This window comes from Lacerta agilis, chromosome 9 (genome assembly GCF_009819535.1).
Source record: "Lacerta agilis isolate rLacAgi1 chromosome 9, rLacAgi1.pri, whole genome shotgun sequence".
Taxonomy (NCBI): Eukaryota; Metazoa; Chordata; class Lepidosauria; order Squamata; family Lacertidae; genus Lacerta; species Lacerta agilis.
This window is the reverse complement of record NC_046320.1, coordinates 31,647,020-31,663,115: the sequence shown is the minus strand read 5'-3', so window position 1 is coordinate 31,663,115 and position 16,096 is coordinate 31,647,020. Positions and strand designations below refer to the sequence as shown.

At 42.0% G+C, this 16,096-nt stretch overlaps 1 protein-coding gene across 5 annotated transcripts in view; it reads left to right on the top strand.

Moving 5' to 3' along the window:
- KLHL2 (kelch like family member 2) overlaps nt 1-13,676 on the top strand; it is a 37,490-nt gene extending 23,814 nt beyond the window's left edge. For 4 of the 5 annotated variants that reach the window (XM_033159781.1, XM_033159778.1, XM_033159780.1 and 1 more), the window contains 9 exons: nt 1,061-1,177; nt 2,231-2,380; nt 4,451-4,568; nt 4,718-4,930; nt 5,264-5,365; nt 6,371-6,499; nt 9,685-9,825; nt 10,235-10,378; nt 12,643-13,676. In XM_033159781.1, the coding sequence (XP_033015672.1) occupies nt 1,061-1,177; nt 2,231-2,380; nt 4,451-4,568; nt 4,718-4,930; nt 5,264-5,365; nt 6,371-6,499; nt 9,685-9,825; nt 10,235-10,378; nt 12,643-12,671 (1,143 nt within the window). In that variant the 3' untranslated portion in view covers nt 12,672-13,676. The remainder of the gene's footprint in view (nt 1-1,060; nt 1,178-2,230; nt 2,381-4,450; nt 4,569-4,717; nt 4,931-5,263; nt 5,366-6,370; nt 6,500-9,684; nt 9,826-10,234; nt 10,379-12,642) is intronic. The other variant, XM_033159779.1, reaches the window with a different exon arrangement.
- Nucleotides 13,677-16,096: the final 2,420 nt, after the last annotated feature.

Here is a 16,096-nt window from a genome sequence, read left to right as displayed (position 1 = left end):
AACTGGAGACCACTAAAAACAACAACACCAAGTTGTTGGCAACCTTGGGGGAATTCTCTTCCTCCCCACATGCCCCATGCCCTCTCTGAATATGCTCAAAATAATCAGGAACCACCCCCACCCCACCCCCCGAACAGCTCGCAGGGAGAGCAGAGGGTTAATCATTTCACCTGACAAGGAGAAATGCCTGTGCTGATGAAAGGATCAGCTTAGCACGATGCTGAATTCCATTCCGCCGGCTTGCGAAAACACAAACATTTTCATCGAAAAGCTGAACCTCAGTAAGGGCTGGATCCAGACACATCAAAGAAGCGTTTCAGTGAAACGCTTTGTAAACTTTATATGAGAAATCGGGTTGGCAAAAACGGAACTCCAAAGCGCCGTCAGGTGTCACAGTGTTATAATGCACATACAGTGGTACTTCGGGTTACAAACACCTCAGGTTACAAACACTTCAGGTTACAGACTCCGCTAACCCGGAAGTAGTACCTTAGGTTAAGAACTTTACCTCAGGGTGAGAACAGAAATCGTGCGCTGGCGGCAGCGGGAGGCCCCATTAGCAAAAGCGCGCCTCAGGTTAAGAACGGACCTCCGGAACAAATTAAGTTCGTAACCAGAGGTACCACTGTACAACACATACAAAGCGCTTTTTCTTTGCCACAGTATTCCTTTAAGGAGGTGAGAATATATTCCATCCTCCTGATGGCTTATGAGAATTTGAAGGTGATTGGGGAAGAGACGACAGAGGAGAGCAGCCACTTTCAGAAGGAGCAAGATGCTTGGAGTGAGAGAGGGAAGCAGCTTGGGCTTGGTACCCCTTTTTAACCATTTAGAGAGTGAGAAGGCTACTGGCATCTTTAAAAGGATAGGAGTTGCTAAGGAGAACTCACAGAGTGTGGGCAGCAGCTGTGGCTCCTTCCCTGTGCTACTGACCCCTGGTGGAAGGGTGTCTGTTCTCCATTCTCAATTACAGCACTCGCAGAGAAGGGCTTGTTACCCTGTTGCCCCACCCCCCCAAAAAAATGTTCAAAACTCATAGTGTGTCCTTTTGTTATGCAAGGTGTTTGAAGCGGTGATCGCATGGGTCAACCACGACAAAGATGTGCGACAGGAGCTCATGGCACGCCTGATGGAACATGTCCGCCTGCCATTGCTCTCCCGAGAGTATTTGGTTCAGGTAAGTAAAAAGTAAGCATTTAATGTGCACACCCTCTCTTATTCTGTACAACCTTAAGCGTACAGACTTAGCCATAGGAAGAGAATATTTGCCATTAAGGAAACCGAATTGCTGAACTACGGGTAGAACCTCTTGTAAGGTTCTATCAATCTGCTCAGCGTTCTGTATCTTGGTAGTTACGACTGGGTCTTTTTTTAATCTTGTTTGTGTTGTGCTTTTTGGCGAGTGTGAAGCTTTTGAAAATATTTAATAGTGGAAAGGGTAAGGCTCTGTTAATTTGGAGGAATCACTTCATCAACCTAACTAGCCAAAAAAACAAAACAAAACAAAACAAAACACACAACCCCCCCCCCAAAACCTACACCTAAATTTGAAATGACCTGCCTTAAATGGTTTATCGCTAAGAATCTGAATCTGCAGCTATACTAGAACAATTGAGTACTGGTTTATGTTTTCCTTGATATTCTGTCAAAGGGAATTAATATTTGTTGTTGCCCTAGGAATGTAGGAAGCCAGCTTAAATGAAGTCACTTTGGTCCAGCTGTCAGGGCTCTCCAGAGTTTAATAAGGGACATTCCCATCTTTACCTGGAGGTGCCAGGGAGTGAGTTTTGGACCTTCTGCATCTCATGCAGAAGGAAATTGGCAATATTCACCTCATTTTTCCTTGAGCTCATTTGTTTTCATTTCCTTGAATAAGTTACCTTGATCTTGTTCGGAAAAGTACTGAAATGTCTGCATAGGACAGAATTCCAAAGCACACATAACAAGTGACACTCAGACTGCTTTTTGCCAGGGTATACAGCTTCTGTGCTTATCTCTACATTCTGGTTTCTAGCCTGTAGGCATCCACCCTCTTGAAATGCCTTTTCTTCATAGGGTTCCAAAACTTTTGGAAGCACCGCGCTTACATTTCTTATTGAACAGATCCAAAGGGCCTGTATTTTCGAATTTGGCATAGGGGTAATATTGATAGGAACATGCCAACGTATTAGTGTGCACCTGTTGTGTAGCAGTACTTGTTAAGACTTTTGTCCACATGTTTAATGCGCAGAGAGTCGAAGAGGAACCGCTTGTTAAAAACAGCAGTGCGTGTAAGGATTACCTCATTGAAGCGATGAAGTACCATTTGTTGCCACTTGAGCAAAGGGCTCTGATGAAGACCACACGAACAAGGCTGCGAACACCAGCCTGCCTTCCAAAAGTAAGACCCGTCGCTCTTGGCTACCTGGTTTGCCATTTAGTATTGCATTGCATTCTGGGAAGAGAACGTTCAGCAGAGATGTAACAGATGGGTTTAATTATGCAGAGGTCTTATTGAAAATACAGTGATTTTGAAGTAATTTAAGACAGTCAAATGGGACCTCGATTTTTATACATATATACCAGTAGGAAGAAGCGCACCATAATCCAGTAAGTGAATTTAGACATACAATCTAGAATGTCCTTCTTTCAAATTTGTCAGTAGGGTTCTCTTTGTTCAAGAATATTGGGGTGCCATTATGTAACTGGCAAGACTGTCACAGTGGTTCAGCAGAGAAACTCTTGTTTTGCCTGTCAAGAGCATCTGCCTTTTTAGTGAATAGAATGGCGGTATTTGGTTCCATATGTGTCCCATGGATTGTCAAGGTGGTCACTTAGCAGAAGGAGCAGCATTATAGATTATAGCAAGACTCTTCTCTCCCCCCGCCCCCCCCCCAAATAAAACCCTGGTGGCAGCAAAGTTAGGTGGTAGGAGTAGGACTATATCTCCTCCTTATTGATCCCTGTGTACTTTGGTGGTGGAACTCTTTCTCTTGGCAATCGCCTTGGCAGAAGTAGTCTCCAAAAGAAAAGGGGAATACAGGAAGTTAAAAGGTGCTATTCTGATATACGATGGGTATGCGTAAGTGAATAGTTCCTAAGTTTATTGTTCTAGCCAAAGACCATGACAAACTACTCTGAGACACAGAATAGCAACTTGTAAGAAATGATCAATTTTCCATTGTTGTTGTCTCCATTCATGTAAATAAGCAACTAGGTTATTTACTATCTATCAATCAAAAACCTTTATTGGTATCACTTAAAAACATTTAAAATAAATAAGCCAGTACACTCTCGACGTCACACTATCAGTTCAGTCACCTGCCAAAGGGAAGCAAGACCAGCAGTTGGTTTCCCTCTGTGGGACTCCAGCAAGGTCTGGGACAGGCAATGCACTTCTGCGGCCGAAGATCAAACTGAGGAACTCGGCCACTGTTCCGGTGAGCTCCTGGTCTCTCTCCTGCAATAGGAAGCGTACAATCTCTATCTCTGGCCTTCATGTTGGAAAAGGTAGATGATCAAGATATTGTTGCTGAAGATCATCATACAATTTGCATTTGAGGACCGTGTGAGCTAGCGTTTCCACTGACGTCACATCTGCGTCACATGGGCAGATCCTATCTCCTTCTGCCATCCCTGCGAACCTACCCCAGAGGAGGTTGGAGGGGTTAGAGTTGAACCTATTCAGTGTAAAAGCCCTTCTTTCTAGTGGTTTAGATAGAAAGTGTAGATAATTGGGATTGAATTCCTGCGCCCAAGGGAGTTGGAAATGAAGGGGGGAACATGTTTTTTCCGCAGCTAGAATTAGTTCTTGACGCTCTATGTCCCATAACCTAGTTTTTAACATGACTTTGGCAGTTGGGAAAGCCACGGCACCTAGGAAATCCTCAGAAAGCCCACGTTGACGTATCTTTGTGCAAAATAGTTGTAACCCTGGGGAAAGGAAGGGTTCTGCCAGAACTTCGCTGAATAAAGTGTCTTTATCTGCTGAGAAGCAATCGTTAAGCCAGCAAAAAAGAAACCTCATCCAGGCGATTGTCTCAAGATTATGTTTGGCCTCCCTCTAAACACAAGGCAGCATAAGGAAGACAGCATGGAACAGCAAAAGTCTTGAATAGAAAGATTGCCTGCACTCGCTCCACTGACTGGTTGAACCCTGAAATCCAGATTGGGATTCCGTAGAGCAGTTGTGCTCTGGCTTTAGCATTAAAAACCTTGATGGCAGAAGGGATGTGTTGGTCACCTCTTGTTACAAAGAAGCGCGTTATGGCCTGCATGGACAGCTTGCTGGCCTTTACGGCCGCTGCACTGTGCGGAGACCACCGGAGCCTGTGATGGAAAGTAATCCGCAGATAGTTGAATTTGGGTACCTGCTAAATGTGTTTCCCACCAAAGATCATAGTATAACTCTTGCGAGAGTTCCCAAAAACCATTATTTTGGGTTATTTACTAAGTGTTTCTTCCTTTGAAGCTGATGGTGGTGGTCGGAGGACAAGCACCCAAAGCCATCCGCAGCGTGGAGTGTTACGATTTTAAGGAAGAACGGTGGCACCAAGTTGCTGAGCTGCCTTCTAGAAGATGCAGAGCAGGTAGCTTCTTAAATTGATAGTGTTGCTTACATAGCTATGTAACTCCATGTCAGCTACTTCCTTTTAAGAAGGATGTTTTTTTTTTAATGTTTGCAATCTTTAAACAAAAGAGCATACATGGTCTGTAGAGACCAACGCCTGAAATGTAGAACCTTCTCTTTCAGGAGTGGTATACATGAGCGGTCTTGTCTTTGCCGTTGGTGGTTTCAACGGCTCCTTGCGGGTTCGTACGGTGGATTCATATGATCCCGTGAAGGACCAATGGACAAGTGTTGCTAGCATGCAAGACAGAAGAAGCACTTTGGGGGCTGCTGTATTAAACGGACTTCTGTATGCTGTGGGAGGATTTGATGGAAGTACAGGTATGGAGCATTTCATTCATATTGTACTTTGCATTCTTACTTTGAGGAGACAGTCTTCTAGATCAGACCTCACCCATTTGGCGCTGTTCGGATGCTTGGCAGTACAATTCCCATCAGTCCCAGCAAGTTGTTTTGCACTATTAAAATTGTGCTTATAAAAATGAAAGCACACACGCAGTAATTCAGCTGAGTGAGACCAGCAATCTCAATCAAACTCACGGTTATCTCCATAGCTAATGATAGAAAAGAGTTCATAAGCTCTTAATTCCAGTTAATAGTTCATGGAGAAATGAATGAATAATGTTCATAGCTTTCTGTTTTGCTTTGTTACAGGTCTGTCATCAGTAGAAGCCTATAATATGAAGACTAATGAATGGTTTCATGTAACTCCAATGAACACAAGGAGAAGTAGTGTTGGTGTAGGTGTAGTTGGAGGTAAGGTCTCCTCTTAAGACTAAATTGGTTCTGCTGTCCATGTGACTAATTCACAAGCTTAACTCCTAAATACACAATATATTCAAAGCAAGCGCTTTGCAAAGCAGACTAGTGTGTTCAACTCCATCTTCAGATGAAGTATTTATTAGACCCAGGAGTGCCCTCTGCTGTGTTCTCTGTGAATTTTTCCTAACCACCTTAGTATTTGTATCTTTATTCTATTTATTTTTTTGCTTCCCTTGTGCCAAGGAGAAAGTGGCAGTGTGCTGCCTGCTTTATTAAGAAACAGCTATAGTAGTCAGATTTTATTAGCCAGCTGGGAAGCTAAATAGTCCCTTTTTAAAAAAATGACTGCTCATGTTTTAAAATAAAAATAAAAATCTTGAGTTAAATGAATATTATTGAAAGAGAAATGTCTAAAAGAATATTTAAAGAGAAACACCTAAAGTATTTGTTTCTTCTGAAATGTATGATTTAAACTGTGAACCACAACCTATCTGTAGACAGCTCAGATTAGGCTGCCTTGCTTTCATTCAGCATTCTTCAAAGTGTGAGTCCATCAAACCTCACAAGAAAGGACTTGAGTGGAACCTGACAAGTTCTCTTCAAAATAGACGCTTGTTGAGAAAAGCCCATCAAAGCATCAAATGCAAACATGCACGCTAAATGGTTTTGCAATGTTTCAGTTACACAGAGCACAAACCTTAACTATTTTATGTGGAAGCATCTGCTTTCTCATTCAGATCAGTCACCCCTTTTAACATACAAAGGCTTCTAGGTTTAATCCTACATGAAATGCATGTCATACAAATGTAATGCAGCCTTCTCCAACCTTGTGCCCACCAGATATTGTTGGGCTCTCTACTTCTATCACTGAGCATGATCGGTGGTCAGGAATGACAAGAGTTGTGGTCCAAAATGCTTGGGCAACACCAAGTTAGGGAAGGTTGACCTATCATCTACTGGTATATGTGCATATGCAGAATTTGTTGATTCTATTTCCAGGTATGCTGTATGCCGTCGGTGGCTATGATGGTGCATCACGTCAGTGCCTTAGTACAGTGGAGTGTTATAACTACAGTTCAAATGAATGGAGCTATGTTGCAGAGATGGGCACTAGACGTAGCGGAGCAGGTGAGTAAACAAACTTAAATGAGAACTCTTATGTTTCAAATGGGGGGGGGAATGCAAGGAATCCCAAAGGTTTTTTTGGTTTTGGTTTTTTTGAACTAGTCACGGCAGGTACACATATCTTCAAAATCCAAATAGCTGTCTTACTGTTCCTTGAACTTGTCCCTGCACCCCTCCCACACTCCTTGCTGCATATGGGACATAATTCCTGAACCAGGAAATAATCCTGGCACAATTCAAAGTGTTGGTGCTGACCTTTAAAGTATACCTGAAGGAGCGTCTCCACCCCCATCATTCAGCCCGGACACTGTGATCCAGTGCCAAGTGCCTTCTGGCGGTTCCCTCACTGTGAGAAGCAAAGCTACAGGGAACCAGGCAGAGGGCCTTCTCAGTAGTGGAACCCGCCCTGTGGAACGCCCTCCCACCAGATGTCAAAAGAGATAAGCAACTACTTGACATTCAGAAAATACCTGAAGGCAGCCCTGTTTAGGGGAGTTTTTAATCTGTGACATTTTAATGTATTTTAATATTTGTTGGAAGCTGCCCAGAGTGGCTGGGGGGATCTGCTCAGATGGGCAGGGTACAAATATTATTAATTGTTGTTGTTGTTGTTGTTGTTGTTATTATTATTATTATTATTATTATTATTATTATTATTAGACTATGAGATGTCTCTCTGATCAGATTTCAGCTTGAATTGCAGGATTGGAGAGGGTCATTGCACCATTCATGCTTTACATTTCTCAAGGTGGGGCGAGTGGTAGGTGCACATTCCAAAGATCGATTGCTGTCAGATTCAGAAGTTCCCAAAGGAACTGACATTATGAGTTGCAATCAGGAAGTGTTCTTAAGGTTATCTTTCTTTGTAGCTGATTTTTAAACTGCTGGTTTAACTCCCCCGTTTGTTTGTTTTTCAAAGCAGTTTTTTGTATGATCTAACAGCTACTCACTGAAAAATCCGAATTTGGTTGTTTTGTTTTGTTTTTTAATCCTGATTTAAGTATTTATGTTGGAAGCTCCCAGCAGCAAACTCTTAAATGCCAGTGGCTTTGAAAAAGCAATTTCTGGTTCAGCATGACTTGCAAAAACATAATTTTGTTTGCATACGTCTGGATTACACCTATGCAGTACTTGGTATCCAGTTCAATTTGCACCACTGCTCACTGCGGTGGAGTAGATGAGGGCCAGTATGCTGAGCTTGAATCCTTGGAAGATGGGTTGGTGTTTCCTGTGTTCTGAAGATTGGCCAGTTCTGTGTGGGGTTGCACTCCCTTTGAAAGAATAGGTTCAGAGCTTGGGTGGGTGGGGTGCTCCTAGATCCATCTTTGCTGCTGGAAGCTCAGATATAGCCTCAGTGGCTAGGAGTGTCTTTTGCCAGCTACATTTGGTCCTCCAACTATGGCCATTCTTGGACCTGTATAATAATGGCGATGATGATTGGTTAAATTTGTATTGAGATTCATGTACTGGTATCTTCAAAACTCAATTATTGCAATGCACTCACCCCTTGAGCAGAGGCTGCAGCTGATGCAGAATGCTGTGGCTAGACAGTTGATGGGGTTGGACTCTCGGCAGCACATTAACCCGGTGTTCAAGCTTGTATTGGCCGCCTGTATGCTACTGTTCTGCCAAATGTAGCGGTTCTTTTCAAGGATATCAGGGCAAATAAACAAAGCAGGTGGAAGGTGAACCAAAGTACCTTTATTGAAGAAAACAAAGTATATTCTGTATACCTAAATCAACATGTCCCCAATCTGCCCCCAGGAGCCCTCAAATGGGTAGCAAGGACACACAAACAGACTCACGGCACCCTCACCCTGGGTCCGTGATGAGGCTCCCTCTCCCATCCCACATGCCTGCCTTTTATAGAGAGCTTGATCTTAATTAGCAACATCTGTGGTCAAACATCCAGGCCCTCTTTCCTTAAAGAAACATCCACACAGAAGCTAAGTTTGGGGTGCGGCTCGGATATGGAGAGAACTCCAAGACATGCCATCCTATCTCCACGTCCAGATTGTTTCCCATACAGCTACTGGGCCAGGTTCAGGGTTCTTGTATTAATTTATAAGGCCCTTAACAACTTGGATCCAGGTACATCATGGACCACCTGATCCGTTGTATCCCTGCTCAGTCACTGAGGTCTTCAAGGGAGTCACTGTTAATGATTCCCCATGGCTTGGATGCACGACTCTTACTACCAAGGAGCCATGCACTCAGTATGGTGGGCCCAGTTTTATTGAACTATCTTCCAGATCAGACATGACCCTCCCTTTTAATCTTTAAGTGCTGACTGAAGACATTGTTTTATTCCCGCAGACTTTTAAGCTGAATTCTGGTTTTATAGTTTTAACTTAATTTTAGCCTTACTGTTTTGTGTCTCCTTGTATGCCACTGAGAGATTGCTGCAGTTAAGTGATATACAAATTGGAAAGGGGAAAAATTGGATGGAAGGAGAAAGTAATGATTGGAGAAGCTGCTTCTCCTCTGACAGATGGATGGGGCTAGAATGGTCTCCGAATATGCTCTTTCTGAGAGGTAGAGAGTGCTTCTCCCAGTGGCCATTGGTATCCTGACTGGTAGCGAAGGAAGGCAAGGATGTGCCTCACTTCAACTCTGCAGTTTGTTTGCTAGTATAGTGCTTATAGTATAGGGCCCACTGTCCTTTTATTATTGCATGTTATGTTTTTTTACCTTATAGAATCCGTTGCAGGACCCCACAGTATTTCCTTCCTGTGAGCTGCATAAAGGTTTGCAAGACCAAGAACTAGCATAGCATATTGGCTAAAGGTGCAATCTTATACACACTTGTCTGGGTGTAACTTAGCATAGGATTGCACTGTAACAGAGTCAGCTGTGGGCCAGTAAATCATTAGTCTAGTTTGCCCCTCTGATGAAATCAGTAGAACTTTCAACCATGCAATATTGGGATAAACAAACTGACCTAGAGATGGCTGTAAGAGTTACTAGGGGAAAGTGTGAAGACATTTTTGAAAACTCCCAAGTTCTAGGTACATACTAAGTGTGCGTTGGTGTCTGTGAACGTGTAATGTAATATTTGTGTGACTTTCATTGCATCTGAAACTTTCTGACCCCCCCCCCCCCGGTACTTTGATAACATTCCAGAAGTGGGGATTTATGCTTTTTCTCACCTTAACATTAACTCATTTTACTTTTTTCCCTCCTTGCAGGTGTCGGTGTCTTAAACAACTTATTGTATGCAGTAGGTGGTCATGATGGTCCTTTAGTCAGAAAAAGTGTTGAGGTGTATGATCCCACCATCAACACATGGAAACAGGTTGCAGATATGAACATGTGTAGGAGAAATGCAGGTAAATATTAAGAACTTTTAATATAGCATTGAAAATAGAAATGGCACTCACTTGGACTTTAATTGTTCCCACATCTGCCCCCAAGATTATTTATCTAATGAGGACCTTGCTTTGAGTACTGAGAAATCTAACATAATTCAGTATATGACACTAACACAGCCACTTTCCTCATAGAACTAAATAACAACAGACAAAAATGATGGCAGTTTTGAATTTGGATAACTCACTAGCCTCAAATGCTACATTGGGGGGAATACATGGTTGTCCATCATATCAAATAAATAACTGTGCACTTAGCTTGTCACTTAGAAAGGCCGTAATGCTTCCTTTTTTACAACCTCCTGGCACCAAATGTGGCGTGGTGAGCTAAGAAACCAGGCGCTGACACTATTTTTCTGCTTTGTATTAGGGGTTTGTGCTGTCAATGGGCTCTTATATGTAGTTGGAGGAGATGATGGTTCCTGTAACTTGGCAACAGTGGAATATTATAACCCTACAACAGATAAGTGGACGGTGGTATCGTCATGTATGAGTACAGGAAGAAGCTATGCAGGTAATAAAGAATTAAGTTCAAAAGGTGGAGTCTTCTCCCTTTTTCTGGAGGTTAATGAAGGGGCAGGTGGACTTCATTATGCTCCCTCAGTGAAAGTGTATTACGTGAATGGGTCTAGAAGCTCTTGGAGGATGGATGGGATATAAATGAAATAAAACACAGATAGCATCTATATGCGGAGAAAACCAAATAAAGATATTTGCTCATTTAAAATATGTATATGTCACCTTTTTAAGAGTCAAAGCTATCTGAGGGCGGCTTCCATAAAAAACAATATATGACAATGTCATCACAGATCAAATGTGAATAAACCAGAAATAATGTAACAAAATCCATACAAAGAGCATTAGTTAAAGATGCTTTTGAACACCTATAGAAATCCACTGGGAGATGTCTTAAGGCGATGTGGAGTTAGGTGGCAACCAGATCTATCTCTCTGTTGCCTCTGAATCAGGATAAGCAGTTCAGGTGCTTGTCGGTTGTATGGAGACGGTAGTAGTCTGGATGGGGACTACTAAATTTAAACTCAATCCAGGCAAAATTCATTTGCTGCAGGTTCTCAAGTGTAGAATATAGGGAGATGGCCAGTTCTGGAAGGAGTTGCATTCCCCTGGAAGGAAAATGTGCATTTGGGGGGGGGGCGGGGGGGACTCCTTGTTCCATCACTGTCACTTGAGACACAGTTCGCTTCAATGGCTAGGAATACCTATTTCCAGTTCTGGCTGGTTCGCCACCTACAGTCCCACTTGGAAGGGAATTCTTTGGTCATAGTAATGTAATATTTGATAACTTCCAGATTAGACTAGCAATATGTTCTTTGTGGGGCTGCCCTTGAAGACTGTTCAGATGATGCAGTTAATGTAGAATGCAGCAGCAAGGCTACTGTTGAGTGTCTGGCCTGACATGTATTATGCTGGTTTTGAAAGATCTGCCCTGGTTTCCAATTTGCTAAAGGCTTAAGTGACCTGGGCTCCAAATACCTGAAGGAGCACTTCCTCCCACATCAGCTTGCCTAAGTGTTGTGATCAGTGTGGGAAGTCATGTTGGCAATGCCGCCAAAATATGGTTTGAGGGGCGGTGGGGCGAGGAGACCTTCTCTGTGGTGGCTCCCAGGTTGCTGAATGACTTCCTCTCTGAGTTTGTTCACACACCTCTTCACCGAAGCCTTTAGTTGACTAGATGCAGGGCTTTGTTTCAGCTGAAACTCACCGGAACTCAGTTCCAGCACCTCTCAGGTGGGCGCTATTGCCATTCTAAGAGAATGAGGGAGGTGTTTGTGGTGAGTTCTGGCACCTCTTTTTCTAGAAAATCACGCCGAGTAGATGTCTTCCCTTCTACTTTCCTATGATCTGCTGTTCTGTGCTGCTGTTTTTTTTGTAACTTTGCCGTTGGTGGTTTTCTGATGCTATTTTATGGTTTTAATGTAAATTGTACTTGTTTTAATTTGGTGAACGAAGCACAATAAGTACAGATAGTAAATAAGCAGACATCCAGTCTAGAACTAAAACATAATCATAGCCCAAGACCCACTACAGCAATAAGGACAGCAAATAAAACCTCCCCTTCAAGGAAAATATTTTAGTTTCAGGGGGAAATATGTATGTGAAGCAAAACTCTGTAACTCCACTCTAGGATCAATCCTGCTTTCTAGCCACAGAATCTCTACCCGCACCACACCTGAAATCACCGTATGATGTGGATGTCAGGAATGGGGCAGGGGGATGTGGTGTAGGAAAAACTGCCATGCTGGGCCAAATGGGGAGGTTTGGTGAGCCATATATGGTCTGTGGACCCATGGTTCCCCATTCCTGGACTAGCTTATTTCAACATATACTAGTGATGTAAATGTTGTAGCATAGACAGTAAACAGTTTTGTAAGCTATTATCATGGTTCTCTGTTTGAGGCTAGGGCTATCCTTTTCTACAAGTATGCCCAATTGGTGATCACTTTCAATAGTCTGGCCCCCAACATTTTGAGGGGGGGGAGAGAAAGAGACCAATTGGTATAAAACAGCGATTTCCCATGGTTTCCTAATGTAAGATGGCAGCTACTCTCATTTTAAAACCTTGGTTCATAGTTGCAGAGTTGACTTAGACCACTTACTCCCTTTCAGCCTCAGCTTTCCACCTGCCGTATATGGGATAATTCACTTTATTTTTACACGGCTGTTTTAACAAGATAAAGTAAATTAGTTTTAGAACAACCATATAGGAATGTTTCTCTGAATAAGAGTTCAAGTCCTGCTTTCTCTCTCTCTCTGTAGGTGTTACAGTTATTGACAAGCCATTGTGAGTTGGTGCAAAGATTTCTCCCTACCTTGATTATGCACTAAAAGCAAGCTTTAACAAGTGATGTCGAAGTGATTGAGCATCAAGTCACTTCTTAACTTGTAGCGCATTGAGACATGTTGGAAGCTGTGGCCTGCGACATTTAAGGATGAAAATGAAGATTATTCCAGTTTGAAGCAATGTGTAGCATTATTTGATGTAAAGCTGCATCTGACTGAGATGTAGCTGGCTGTGTTGACTACAATTTGTATTTGCTGGGTTTCTGGACAAAATTCCTTAAGGACCAATCATGTGTCTCATGGTTGACTATGGATTTTTTTTTTAAAGTAAAAGATAGTGTGCCCTGGTGTCTTTTTTCCAAAGAAAAAAAAAATCAACTGCTGGTTTTTGGAAGAATATTGAATCCCAGCTCAGTACTACAAGCTGGCACAAGAATCTGGATGCTTTTATAAATCATCTTTGGTTACATTACTATTGTGTGCATATTTAAGTGTGTGTGTAAGTAGACTTTCTTTATACTTGTTTGGAACTTGATGATACTATTTATAATCTGCACGGAACTTTGAAGTTTGCCAGTACTATGTTGTAAAACAGAGGTGTATATTTTGATATTTACCAGTGCTTTAACAAATGCCACAGAAAACATACAATACAATGCTCATGAAACAAGTGTAATGCCAAAATGTTTTAAACTAATGTATTGGTGATCTCTATTTACCAAGATCTATTTTGTTATGTTTTGGTGTATCTCTCTTAACTCTGTCATAAGGGTTAATACTTGGCATGGGCATAATGGCAGGTTTATAATGAATGTATGGAGCTCTGTTTTACTTGCATGGCATTTAAAACTATTCCTGTGTAAACTAGCTGCTATTAATTATGTACTTCCTGTATGTGAAAATGTTTGTAAACAAACAAACAATCCCTGGATGCTTTAAAGATGACCAAAACTATTGTCATTTTGACTTCTTTTATTTTAATAAAACTTTGCATATTTGTTTTTCCTAAAGTTTGGGACTTATATTTAATGTAAAAGTGATGAAGTATGTTCCTCTTCAACAAGGCAGATAGTTTTTGTTTCATAACTTATGTCTGGGAAGACAGATTGGATGAACTGAGTATATTCTGCTTGGAGCAAAAGCAGAACTTGCTAACCATTCTTAAGTATTTAATTACAGGTAGGTAGCTGTGTTGGTCTGCCATAGTCAAAACAAAATAAAATAAATTCCTTCCAGTAGCACCTTAGAGACCAACTAAGTTTGTTCTTGGTATGAGCTTTTGTGGGCATGCACACTTCTTCAGATTAAGTATTTAATGTTCACAATGAGCAATGTTGATTGAAAAATTAAAATTACTTTGAACATTAGGAACTCCCTTGCTGTTAGCGTGCTAAAACAAGCTGTTTAGGAAAGGGTATAAATAGGGAGACGAAATGCAAAATATAACAGGACTCCTAGACCTTTAAGTTGTGTAGAAATGGGCATGTCAGTATGTGTAGCTTGCTATGAGAGCTACACCATCTGAAATCTCCACTATTAAAAGTGCAGGAGCCCTGTCTTGTTTTTGGTAGCTTGGCCATGTGAAACAGCTGCACATGAGTTGCTACCATTCCTAATGACCTCTGATAACCAGATTCCACACCAGACAAAAATTTTTTTGGAAGAAATGTTGTGTTAAGAGGAAAAGTGCTCACTACTTGATATACTAGTTATTGCAGTCTGTAACTTAAGCATATGTTATATGAAAAAATGGCTCCTCTTTAGCCTGATTCTTAGAGGGAGGTAAACTGTGTGGGCTGTACTACTTACAAGCTCGTGTTTGAATGTTTCTCCTTATCCACAGGCAAGCCCACCCTTCAGAGACAACTAGATGTCAGAGAAAAGGCTAGCCCCTTAAGAGCACTCCAAATGAGTGTGTTCTTTCGTTTTAAAATCAAGAAGCATTCTGTCGCTGTCAAATTGGTCTGTCTAGTTTATGTCAATAAGTACAAAATGTGACTGTCAGAGGTTTGACTTACACAACCAATATTAATCATAGTACATCAACCTTTAGACAACCACATTGACCATCTATTCATTTCCCAGCCTAAGTCAAGGCTGCACCTTTACAGCCTAAAATAGCTTGCGACTCAAATACCTGAAATACTGCACCATCTCTGAACTTGTGTTCCAAGATCAGCAGAGGGGGTGTTTTTCTGTTTCTCTGTTAAAGAGTAATTAAGTGGTGATGCAACCTTCCCTGGCGTGGCATCCTTGTTTGTGGAGTGCTTTCTCCCTACAACTATATCAGGGACAAACATTTGGTGAGAGAGAAGACTTTCTTTTACCGACTTTTGTGGGTTTTAATGAGTGCTTCACCCTTCTGTTTTTAGTTCTCAGGCTGTAACTTTAAATATATATAAATGCCACAGTTGCTGGCCTCACGGATTGCATGTGGAAGCTAGCAGTAGATTCCTGGCGTAAAGCAGAGAATAAGGTAACCAAACTTGTGTTTGCTGCTGAACAAGAATGGCTGCAATCCGAAGCACACTTACTTAGGACCAAGCTCCAAGAGGCAGGGCCAGATTTAGGTTTGATGAGGCCCTAAGCTACTGAAGGTAATGGGGCCCTTTATATGTGATATTTTAGGGAACAGGCTAGCAGGCAGGGCCCATTACTTACCGTACATAATAGGAGCCTACAATCAATCAAAAACCTTTATTGCCATCACTTACAAATATTTAAAATAAATAAGCCAGTACATTCTCAACATCACACCATCAGTTCAGTCACCTACCAAAGGGAAGAAAGGCCAGCAGTCGGTTTCCCTCTGTGGGACTCCAGCAAGGTCTGGGACCTGCAGTGCACTTCTGCGGTCCAAGATCAAACAGAGGAACTCAGCCACTGTCCCAGTGAGCTCCTGGTCTCTCCCCTGCAACAGGAAGTGTACAATCTCTATCTCTGGCCTCCATGTTGGAAAACGTAGATGATCAAGATATTGTTCCTGAAGATATTCATACAATTTGCATTTGAGGACCATGTGAGCTAGCGTTTCCACCAGGTGTGTGTCACATGGGCAGATCCTTTCTCCTGCCATCCCTGCGAACCTATCCCAGAGGAAGTTGGAGGGGTTAGAATTGAACCTAGCTAGTGTAAAAGCCTTTCTTTCTAGCGGGTTAGATAGAAAGTGTAGATAATTGGGATTGAATTCCTGCACCCAAGGGAGTTGGAAATGAAGGGGGGAACATGTTTTTTCCACAGCTAGAATTAGTTCTTGACGCTCTATGTCCCATAACCTAGTTATTAACATGACTTTGGCAATTGGGAAAGCCACGGCCAGGAGCTTACAAAACACTGTTGCTGTATGTAGGTTTTATTTTTTATATATATTATATTTTGGAAATGTACATCCAGTTTTTTCTATAATTTTTTGGGGGCCCCCAAGAGTGGA